Source organism: Ambystoma mexicanum, chromosome 1p (assembly GCF_040938575.1).
Source record: "Ambystoma mexicanum isolate Mex_15411 chromosome 1p, UKY_AmexF1_1, whole genome shotgun sequence".
In the NCBI taxonomy this organism is placed as follows: Eukaryota; Metazoa; Chordata; class Amphibia; order Caudata; family Ambystomatidae; genus Ambystoma; species Ambystoma mexicanum.
Window position 1 is genome coordinate 1,065,639,307 of NC_090921.1, and position 12,343 is coordinate 1,065,651,649.

The 12,343-nt window shown below is 43.9% G+C and overlaps 1 protein-coding gene across 13 annotated transcripts in view; it reads left to right on the top strand.

Annotated features, from left to right (window-relative positions):
• The window catches only part of LOC138447993 (SLAM family member 8-like), a 656,143-nt gene that overhangs the window by 346,744 nt on the left and 297,056 nt on the right, over positions 1–12,343 (top strand). For 6 of the 13 annotated variants that reach the window (XR_011259980.1, XR_011259978.1, XR_011259979.1 and 3 more), the window contains exon 5: positions 1,097–1,185. The exons of 5 other annotated variants lie outside the window; for them this stretch is intronic. Coding sequence is in view for 4 of the 8 variants with exons in the window: in XM_069604520.1 (XP_069460621.1) it covers positions 1,097–1,185 (89 nt within the window). In the remaining 4 variants the exon portion in view is untranslated. Of the gene's footprint in view, positions 1–1,096; positions 1,186–2,125; positions 2,648–12,343 lie in introns of those variants that run through there. 2 more of the 13 variants (XR_011259981.1, XM_069604528.1) reach the window with 2 other exon arrangements.

Sequence of the window (12,343 nt, forward strand, 5' to 3'; positions counted from 1 at the left end):
CCCACAAATTATCCCCCAGTGATATTTTTGGTGGGGATATTTTGTAGGGATACCCCTTGGGCAGGACAAAGACTGAATGTAGTGGAAATTTCTCTTCTGTGAAAGGATGGTGAGCTAAAGACTCTGGTTGAGACTGTAACCTGGGATGTAGGCCGGTAGTAGAGAAACTCCCAGAACCACCCTTGTTTTTGAATAATAACTTTTATTACAGCTCTTAGAAGAGAGTTGCAACTGAAAGTAAGTGCTAATATCCTGATGTTGTCATTACCAGTAAAGCAGTAAAATGTCCCCTTTACCTTGAATGTACCTTGTTATCCAGGTAAAAGTCCTAAAACCCTATGTGTGGATGTGTCAGAAAGCAGGGCGATTTAACAGTTGTATTCTGAAAACGACAAAGCATTTAAACTACAATAATTACATTGACTATACAATGATCTTCCTGCCTGGAAGGGCACCCACAATGCATTGCAGGTCCTCAGATTGCCTTCTTGGCTCTCATCACTTTACATGGAGAAATTCAACCACGCAAATCCTGTCATGGGTTTTCTTGAAGGTGAGTCTACTTCGTATTGTCTTGTCCAGCACTGTAACATATACCTGACATTTAGTACACATTTTTAGGGAAGTGACACATTTGGTTTCTATCTTCTAGTACTTCCTGTTCTCTGTAACGTGAAATTGAGTCATTTAGTCTAAAGATTTAGCAAGTTCTCTTTAGAAAATGCATTATGTGGTATTATGTAGCTGTTGCAATGGCAATGTTGTTCTAAGCATGTTTGTTCTTTAACCACTGCTTTGGTATCAGTGTCCATGTGCTGTGCCTGCTTGCCTGTTATATGTTTTAACCCAAACACCACTGTTCGTGTGTGAGGGTAGAAATCAAGCATTTTATACTCATACTTCTATCTAAGGCGCACTATTCTTACTCGTGCCATAGAATCAAAATCATTTTTTAATGTGAACATTTGTAATAATTTATTTTCAAATCAAATAATTTGGCAAAAAGAGTGAACAAGCCACACTTTACTTTAAGGTAAATAACTTCTGCCTTTGTCACAAGACCCCACTGACATGCCCTCTTTGTTTTTTTAAAAAGCTTTGTCAAAGGTTGAGCTGGTGAAAAGCAGCCACCCAACGATCCAGTACACTGAGGTCATGTTGTGTGCTCCTGAGGAAAATGAGCAGGTGAGCCTATGGGGATCTGCCCACTTTGCATATACTGCCTTCAATAATGAGTCCATTAACAAACTTGTGAAATGCACGCTTCATATACAGATTATCGTGGGTGATCTGCTGCCACGGTATTACCCAAATTGTTCTAGTACAATTGTTCGAATTATACAATTGACCGAATTACAGGGGTCCGAATTGACCTTCTGCACAATTGACCGTATGGTCATTTTTATATATATAATGGGTTGGGGTAATAATAATATAAGGGGATTGGGTGGGGGGTTGTGGTGGGGGTTTTGGATTGGGTGGGAGGCTGCGGGGCGTTCCCCCCGCATATATCCTAATTGACCATTTAAATTCAGTCAATTGTCATTCGGTCAATTCGTATACAACCGCTGCCACTGAGGCAGCATGGTTTAGGGCCTCATTACACGGTAGGCGGTGGACCAAGGTGCTATGAGCACCTTGGTCCATGCCGGTAAAATACCGGCACCGCCTTGGAGGAAAGGGGAATTACCGCCCTATTCCAAGGTTGGCAGGGCGGTAATTCCCCCTTCCCCCATTGCCCTTCCCCATTCCCATTTTTGCCCCATAGGGCATAATGGGAATGGGGAAGGTGCTAATTACGGTACCGCAAATTGCGGTACCGTAATTAGCAACCTGGTCCCTTTGCGGGTTGGTTTTTAACGCCTGCTAAAAAGCAGGCGTTAAAGTACCAACCCGCAAAGGGACCTCGTAGTAAGGCGGTAATGGTTAACGGTCACCGGTACCATTACCGGTGACCGTTAACCCTTACCGCCTTCCGTGTAATGAGGCCCTTAGTCTTTGCTGAACAGGTAGGTCCTAACAGTGATTTTACCTAATGTGATCTCAGTGAAGAGGTAAGAACTTATAATGTTAATGTAAGTCCTACAGAAGAACGGAGAAGACACTATCCTTTTCTTTCTTTCAGGATTAGGTACTTTCCCTGGAAGAATTGATGTTCTGCCTTTCTAAAACTTAGGAAAAGCAAAAAAGACGAAAAAGGAAACTTCACTTTCCAATCTAGTCCACCTTTATTTCTACCGAGACTAGTAAGAAGTAATTAAAACCATCAGTTTAAAACATTTATGCTTCTGCATGGTGTCATAAATAAGAGATTGCAGCTACATCTGTGTCGACCGGTTTCTGAGTACCAGCATCACCGAAATTCGAATGGACGAGTGGGTGGAGGATGAAACTTGTATGTGGAGGATTGGGGGCCACTCATAAGCATGTTGCTAGACTGACCACTGCACTCAGGGGCTCAGCTTCACAAAAACTAGGGTAGCCAATAGTTTATATGAATGCTGACTCAACATGATCTGAACATGGGTTGCACCTTCTTTCAAGCTGTGGAAGGAGGGAGATGATTCCTCTGGGAAGAAGGATAGCTCAGGGGAAACACATTTGTCTTGGCAATAAGACAACGTGGCACAACACAGGGATTCACCACTCGCTGGTATTAAGCGCGTTATAAATGAAAAATAAAATAATTTTCAACTAAAAAATTGGTGGTGAATCTTGTGTCCTGATGAAAGTAAAACAAGAAATTAATCACAGAAACCAGTCGACATTGTACATATGCAGACCATTCTGGTTGACATCTTCCAATCATCGATGGATGATATGCATGGAATGATATGCAATGTTCCCGCCATTTCCAAATTTTTTCAGTGGATTTTCTGTCCTTTTTAGAGGCACAGAAACACAGGCTTTGAAATTATTGTTTTCTTCTTGTATGTGATGGGCTCAGAATGCCCATAGATAGTGCACGTTTCCATGCAAAACAATGCGACAAATGATTCAATAAAGTAATGGTTTATAATTGTTCCTGTACGGAAAGCATGATGTACAGAGGTGGGATGGTGCAGAATGCCACATTTAATCTGAGGTAAATCACCGATAGACAGATCCAATTACCAGGAAGACCTATTAGTTTGCATGCTGAGAAAGCGGCCGGACTGGGGAAGTAATTATTAGTTAAACCTTGTATTTGCATTTTCATGTGCATTTATATTAGAGGGACTATTGTGCTTCAAACAGAAGCAAAGTACAAAAGGTCACAGGGCGAGTGTGGCAGTCCAATCGCTGGGTGCGTTATAAAAGTGGAGCCATTGAGAGATCAGTGAACTCACGTTCTTTTTTTTTCTTTTTCTGCACCAGTCACACCCGCTGCGCACCACACCGCATTCTAGTAAACCTTTAATTTTTCCTGGAGCCTCACTTACATTTCAACGCACGTCTCCTGTAGCATTAACATGGGCCGCATGCCCCTGCCCGTGACTTATGCGGTCGCAGGAGCAGAACGTAATCCAGCTGCATTTACCCACTGGCGTGTCTCAATGCCCCCCCCCCCGACCCCCCCCCCCGCATGGCTCATCGGTGGAGCAACACAAGTTCGATCCCGGTGTACGTGCATAGAAATAACCCATTACAAACAAGACAGGCTTTTCCACACAAACACAATTTTCATCCATATTATTTATATAATAATGAAAGCACTCAACACCATCATGTTACTTAAGGGTTTGTATTAACTTTTCATTGTAGCAATGTAACAAATGTATCAAAAAGCTGTCTGGGCATCGCAACTATAGATTTTCCATTTCTTTGATTTTGAAACTCTGGAAGAGAACTCCAATTTTAAAACGTTTTGGAGGTATTAATGTCAAAGTCTAATCTGTTAAATTTCAGCAAAGTACGGCCTCCATGTTTTTGACCGCGGAATGGCTGGTGTCAATTATAGTCGACATCGGAAGTCTACACCCCTCAAAACTCAGTGAAGAGAATACAGTATTGCATCCTTTGCATCTGTAATAAAGTTTTCTTATCGTGATGGCCAGAACTGCATCTCCATTTCACAGTTGTTGTATTTGTGCGATTCTCCTTTTAACTGTATAAATGTTGGCGCACACCGCTGTCCCTGGATCTTGCCTTATGAGGGTCATAGTTTGCCCATTTGGAGGGGAGACTTTTGAATGGCTGTGCTAGGTCCCGTAAGGAGGGATATTGGGACCATGGCACTGCCATGGAAGAGTAGTATACTCGGGGAATAGGGAATGGTGCATTCTTTCGCCCAGCGTGACGCTGGGCGGAAGAATGCACCATTCCCTATTCCTTGAGTTCTAACCATGGACAGGAAAGGGAAAATTAGAAGTTCCCTAGGGAGTCAGGTTGCCATCGTCTCAGGGCAAACACATAAAGTGTAGAGAAGAAGAAAGACAGATAGGTGTTACCGATCGGTAGTTTACCAACAGCCTGGTAAGGGCGTCTGGGGCTGGGAGGTGGGACCAGGTCCCGGGGCAAGTCTAGAGAGGAAAGGGCTGGCCCTAGCACCAATATTCCCATCCCATTAGCCCTGGAGAACCAGAAGAGAAATACAGCTGCACCTTTTACACCCTCTCGTACATGACCCTTCTCTATACTTATCTCTTAAGGTGTTCTCCTCCCACCACGTCACTGACCGTCCAATCTCACACTCCACCTTTCCACCTCCACCATTCGATCTTACTTCCTTTCCTACTCCTATTCTTACTCCTAGTTGTACCTCCAACGGTCCCTTTACCTCTGGTGTTTCCTTTTCCCTTTCTGTACTTCCCCACCTCTTGCTATTCCTCTCCTTATAATTTCTCTCACTTAATGCTAATAGCCACTTCTACTCTCCCACTCACTGTCGCTCTTCCCACTTTACTAGTGTTCCTATTCCGCTACTACCACTACCTCTCTACTACTACTACTACTGTCTTCACCGAAACTCCAGGGATATCATGCCCTGCTCACCTTTCTCGATAACCCCTGGTCAGACCCCAGGGACACCCAAGAATAAGGTGCCCTGAACACCACTCTACTATCTACTGCCACCTATCTCCTTCACTTGCTACTCCCACCACCTACTTGAATTACTTCCAGTTACTACTACCACCTCTACCACTACTTCAGTCTTCCACTACTCCTACTCTACCTCTAATACTCGCACCCTCCCTCTCTCACACACAAACACTCCACAGACCCCCTCATTAACAATAGCCTCCGTACTCCAATCACTCTCACCTCCACTGGTCTCTTGGACATCCTCCACCGCCTCCTGTCCTCACCTGTCAGGGATGGCACTCTATTAAGAGTGGCACAGGACACCCAAAAAGGGTTTGGGTGGTTGTGCCTAAATAAAGTGGACAGAGAAGCACACACACAGCTGAAAGGAAAGAGAACAAAGAGTAGGCAAGAGTAGCAAGGAAAAGGTACAGAATGAATTCCCTCTTGGGGTGTATGCAGATATAGGAAAAGAGTATTCCACGAACCTTAGGAAATACTCAAGCCTTCTGCACAGTTTGCTATAACAGAGGCCCACGCTGTTTGCTCATGACTTGGAACAGCAGCTATGGGTGTCTGTAATGTAGAAACGAGACAAGGGAAGGGGCAGAGGTTGACTGATGGGAACCAACAGACAAGCTCTGTACATATGGTCTACAAACAGGACAAGAGAAGATACTTACAGACAAATCCAGGAAAGGAGGTTGATAGCAAACTAGCAGAAGGAAATGAAGGGGAAGTCATGTAACAGGATAGGATAGCAGAGGACAGTAAGGAACAAGGTTGAGAGCTCAGAGGAGCAGGAAAGCAATGAGCAAGCCCACAGGAGCAGGGCTGTAAGGTAGAGAGCCCAGAGGAAAAGGGCTTAGGGCAGCAGAGTAAATCAGGCTGCACGGCCAGGAACCCAGAAGGACCGGGCAGCAAGGAGTGGGCCCTGAAGGGCAGGGCCGCTGACAGTAGAAGGTTGCAGAGGACTGTAGAGGGCTGCTAGGCCGAGAACCCAGCGGAAAAAGGTAGGTAGTAGGCAGCGGAGCGTGATAAACTGCAAAGTAGGAAGCCCAGAGGACAAGGGCTGTAGGCAGCCGGAGTGAGGCAGGCTGCAGAGCAGGGAGCCCAGAGGACAAGGGCTGAAGGCAGCCGGAGTGAGGCAGGCTGCAGAGCAGGGAGCCCAGAGGACAAGGGCCGAGGCTGGAAAGCAGCAGAGCGTGATCAGCTGCAATGTAGAGAGCCCGGCAGGGCAAGGGCTGAGGCTGGAAGGCAGCCGAGCGTGATCGGCTGCAATGTGGAGAGCCCGGCAGGGCAAGGGCGCAGGCTGGAAGGCAGCAGAGCATGATCGGCTGCAATGTGGAGAGCCCGGCAGGGCAAGGGCGGAGGCTGGAAGGCAGCAGAGCGTGATCGGCTGCAATGTGGAGAGCCCGGCAGGGCAAGGGCGGAGGCTGGAAGGCAGCAGAGCGTGATCGGCTGCAATGTGGAGAGCCCGGCAGGGCAAGGGCGGAGGCTGGAAGGCAGCAGAGCGTGATCGGCTGCTATGTGGAGAGCCCGGAGGAGCAGGGCTGTGAGGAAGGGAGCCTGAAAGGCTATGGCTGTAGGCAGAGAAGTGTAACAGGCTGCAAGGCAGGAAGCCCAGAGGAGCTGGACTGAGGCAGGGAGCCCTGAAGGCTAGGGCTGTAGGCAGCAGGGTGTAGCAAGCTGCAAGGCAGGGTCCAAGCAGGAGTGATGGTAAACAGCATACAAAGATCCGTAGAAAGACACGAAAGGTGGAGGAAGGTCTCTCAATGCAAGAGGCTGAGCCACTGCAGGCAGCAGCCTTTTATACTGCCTAGCCCAGCACAGAGGCAGGCTAATTGGTTGCACCTGGCTAAGCACACCTGCAGACAATCGGCCACCTCCCTCTCTGTTCCTGAGCTGGTGGAAGCAGAGCATATCCCTAGGGCTTCTGGGGGGTGTAGTTCCTTTGATGACCAATAGGAACAGCCAGGAATCGATGCTTATAGCCAAGTGCATTGTGGTATGCGTAGTTTGTTGGAAAAAATAATAAAGCACCAAAGTCTCGCAAATGGGAAATAAAGTCCCCAAAGTAAATATAGATTGATCCAAGAGTCTGTTGTAAATAAATGATAAACAAATAGTCCATATTGAGCGCAAATGGATGCGCCCATGGCGCAGGCATGACATCACCCAACTAACCCACACCTACACACACCTCCTTAAATACCCCACCCCCTCCGCGGATACCCAGCGATTGGACTGCCACACTCACCCTATGTACCCTGTCCAGTAACTTTCTTGCCTCCAAGGGGTGTGACAGGGGAAGGCCATGAGAGGGGTTAAAAGGACTACTAAGCCCCGCCCCTTTTCCAACGTGGACGCTGCTGGTGTCCCGATACGCTGGACTCCTCTAAGGTCTGTGTAATTAATTGTAGAAATAATAACATCCCTATTGACATAGTGGACAAGGTCTCCATGGGGCCTTTACTTTTTTTGTAAGAAATCCCTGGTGGGCTAGTGGTTTTTCTTCACAGGCTCCAGCTGACACCTGTCAGCTGGAGGCGCGCTCCTTTGCTGTCCTTTGTTTTGTTTTCCCTTTTGAGGATGGAAGTGTAGTCACAGGGGCACCCATGTGTTTTGACTTTTGTTCCAAAGGCTTTTGTCCAAATGTTACTCCGCTAACCCTTTGTCCTTCGTGCAACTGTACACACGCATTTCACCGCTGTATTTTTCATTGCGTGTTTTCTCATCGCCGTTTTTATTTCGAAAAAAAAATCATTTTTTTTTTTGGGGGGGGTTAAAAAATTCAATATATGGTTGTGGGTGTAAGGGAATAAAAAAAAAAGGGGGGCTTGGCCGGGGTAACCCCCCCAAAAAAAAATACGAGTTTTTTGAAAAAAAACGGCGATGAAAAAACCTGCAATGACACATACCACGGCGAAATAACATAGAACCCGTGCAACTGCTTGCTGCACAGCTTGACTACATACACGTTAATATAAATTGATATTCTAAGGTTACTGATATGGGCAATGCAGATTACAGTGCTATAAGGAACTTTAGGAAAGCTGAAAATGTGGTGTCTTACTCATTGTTAATCCCAGAGGAGCTTGGCAGATCACCAATGAGGTAAATCAATTTGGCAAATGTCACATCATAGACGTTCCCAGGAATTTCTGTCATGCTGTCACTAAAAGAAATGGTTTAAAGGATTTGTGTCAGTATTCAAAAAGGAACCGATGGAGTTGGGATTTGTGCCACACAGCGGAAAGACATGTAGCTGCATCTCAGACTAAGAAGGCTGCCATTGGCATGACTAAATCAAGGCAGAGGCGAAGCAAAAGGTGAAATCCAAGGCTAAAAAGAAGTGAAAAGTTCCTATAATGGTCAATAAATCTTCTTTCCACAAATTACATGCAACGGCTGTTGAGGGACCCGGCCCAGCACCACAACCTGACTTGAAGAGGTGATGCTTAATTTGCTTGACAATACCGAGCACAATGACTTGCAGAGTTTACTTTCACAAGGGAGACTCCGGAGGACAGCACCAATCTGAGGTCATTGTTAGTGTCCATCTTTGGACTGTCAAATGAGAATGCTGCGCTAGTCCTTGATTTATGAATGGTGCAGTTTACTATTAGTGAAACAAAAATATACTGAGTTAAAACAGGAGTGTTCTTTTTTTAAGATTGCTCTGTTAACTTAATTACTTAGATGGATTGAAAATATATACATATAGTAATGGAGGTGTAAGTTACAAAGCTGCCTTGAGAAGCCCATTACCACATTGTGTATGGGCGAGACTTTGATTTTAGAACATTGTGCAAGTTCAGCACTTCAGAATAATGTTTTCATATAAAACAATAGTTAATGTTTTACTTAACTGACCTAAATGCACACCTTCTGTAGTAGGAAAAGAAAAGAGGATCCAAAGATAGGAGCCGTCCCGTCCCCTGCCCTCAATTCTAAATCCATCAACAGATGGTTCATCAAAGTCAAATAAACTAGTTGTTATAACTCAAAGTATATAAGTTTTATGAATACAAAGATGTTCATTCATCTGGTAAAAAACCAAAGAAATTTTAATTGTAGTCACAATTAATTCACCATTAAAACTTAAAATGCAAAAGCCAAATTAGCTGTCAACAGAATATGATGATAAGCAATGATAATCCATGTATACAATTCAAAGGTGGCTGATGCGTTTCGAGATAAGCATGCCTTCCTCTTGAGCCAAGTTGTTTAAACTTGAATGTAGAGAAAGTAAAGTTTGTATTTTCCCTTGAAAATGGTGAAATGGTGTGTTCCACTTCGGTTAGAAGAAGTGTTCCTCTCCTGGTGTTTGGCTGAGATTGGCGTAGCTGGAAGACCAAAATGCCAGAGAAAAGGCTGAAGCCTTTGGAGGCGGGCGTGGAGAAGATGTTTGGAGTGAGTGAAGGTGCTCCACACTCAGGAGAGGAACACTTCTTCTAACCGAAGTGTAACACATACCTCCTTCAAGAAGTACATAGTTGCTTCTTGACATGGTTAGAATGGCTAGATAAAATAAACATATACCTTTGTGAGTCACATATAGTATGTGACTATCAGTTCAGGAAAATTCTGTTCATGGAATGTCAAGCAATAGGCCATTTCTATTAAGAGCATATAGAACATGTTGGACAATGTGAACCAGTTCAAAATAATTAACTCAAAAGTAGTTGTGCTCTAGCACCTTGAAGCGTCTGTCTGCTAGATGGAATTACCAATAAAACATCTCAGACTAAATAACCAGACGGACTCAAAGGAGATGGTAAAATACTGCTTTAATCTCAAGAAGAAAAGCAGGGCGAATAAACACTCATCAAGTCGATTCATGCAGGATCACAATGTCTTTTCGATTATACTTAGTTTATATAATGCTAGATGTGTCATCTATGACTTCATCCTGCGTGGTAAGGTGCAAAAACCTATCGAGGGATGGGACTCGAGGGAAGGAAACATGTCGACATATAGAATATACGCGTGTTAGTGCCTCATTTGTGGTCTCTTGTCTGTGAGACACACCCTAAGCTACTTCTATACATGTGGTGTAAGGCACTCGTCATAGCAGAGAAAATGGCAGCGGAATAATACTTTGCAACATTGTATGTAAAAGTGCATGGCAGGCTATTCTAATTGGTTGGCAACCCAAATCCAATCTTGGACATTTGGCTTGCTAGCAGCACGTACATAGAAACAAAACCAAGGTGCTTGGAGATACATCAGCTTTCCCCTTGTTTTCCCAATCAGTTCTACCCTCTCTCATCAGTAGGCATCATGCCAGTGTCTTATGTTTGAAGGATGACCTTGCCAGTCTGCACTCTCTCGGGACATTCGAGGGAGTGTAGGCACATCATTATTTTAGCTTCAGACTTAATGAATAGCCCTTGTTTGCGAGCTCTTGATCACGTGTTAGAAGACCATGAAATTGTCGATATCGACGGTGCATTTAACAACATTTGATTCAATTATGCTGGGTGCAATTGCTCCTATTGGCCTTTAGAGACTTGCTCACGCTACCCCATATTAACTTTATCCCCTTTTAATTGTCCAATATTTGGCATCAGTAAATGTTCTCTTTCCTCCTAATCTTTGGGAAATATATCCTTGCACATGGTTTGCTCATAGACTCCCATTGTGCTTTTTCTCCATCTCTCAAAATAGCATCCTTGGTTTCAAGCAATGTACTCCTTTATTTTGCAAGGGAAAACCACTTCTTCCTCATCTTTCCACATTGAGATCCTGAGCTCGTATTTTGAGGTAGCTGTGTTGATTGACATGAGCCATCGTTAATCTTCTTCTAATGGCCGTCCTATACGTTGAATACATATCTCTCATAAGCAAGCTTCTATGTATTCTTTCTACATTGCGTTTCAGTGTGTTTACAGTTATTGACCAGTGAGTCACTTCATTCTTCTTTGTGTTTGTAAGTACTGCATCATGAGTACACGTGTCTCTTAGTGCTTCAGTTAAATTGTCATTCGTAAGTATTTTCATATTGTTTCAACATGACAGCATTTTCTGAACGGCTGCCTGAGTGCATATCGTCTTTCATATAATCAACGTGGTATGGAGATGTCACATAAACTTATGCATGGGTTCCCAATTGTGGCTCTTTGTCTGTCATTCTAATAGGACATGGGTGAGGGGGCGGTGACTAGGGAGAATGCATCCACCTGCTCCAGTCATTCCTCAATTCAAATGAAGAAATGTGATGCAGTGGTGTTAGAACAATGTCGATATGTCTTTGCAATTGTTGATAATTTGTGTAGAACTCATTGATTTATAAAGGCTACATTATCAAGCTGACTCCTAATTATTATCTTAGAAAAACATGCAAACGGTTTAAACAGGAAAATGCTATATAGCAAATAAGTATTATAATGAGCCACCCATTTCAAAGCATAATGAGAAAAAGTAGTCTTTGACAAGATCAAATACTACCTCATTAATGTTTTCTTTAAACGATCATCACTATCTGGTGTGACACATTTTTAGGCCACTTGTTTATTTGCAAGAGAATATTCGTTATAATGTAAGTACATTATTACGCGGTGATATATGAACGACCAATACATTGATTACTGGTACAGAACTTAGTTTATCATATGCATAACATACATTACACACAATGAGAATGTTAGTATTTAAAAAGAACCGAACTAACACAGTATACAATTAACAAGAATCAACACCACTAGATCTGATAGCTAGTCTTGTCACAATGGTAGACTTTCTAGGATGTTATATTTGGGCAATGTTTTGTGGCACTATTTCTGCCAGCTAAAGGAACTCAAAGACTATTAAACTTCCAATATTTTTGTGAAGACCCCCCATAATGCAATTCCCCACTTCCGTTCCCATTGCACCACCAGCAGTCCTTGTATGTTGCCTACCCACTTTTTCATCATAAGCCAGCACTGTAAGCCGTGCCTTGCCTCCATACTATCATCACTTAAATGGCAAGCTGTTGGGGCAATATTTGAGGCACGTGCTGTGGATCACCTACAAATCACCAGTGTGTCCATTTTTTTTGAGGCTGTTTAAATCTTTAATGAGTCATTTGTTCCACAGAATCTTCACAAGGACAGTATGAGGTGGCGACCCAGACTGCAACCATTTCTTCCTCCTTCTTCTGTTTTTCGCTTAGTTGTGAATGTGTGCAGGCATAATAATGCCTGTTGACCACCCATTAATGTTTGTTGGCAGCATGGTGCCGATGCAATTGACACTTTCAACCTGTATATCTTTAGAATTTTGACAATTGCGTGAACCCCACCATAGATGATTGGTTATGGACTGTGGCAATTCCAGTAGTTCTTCAGTCCTT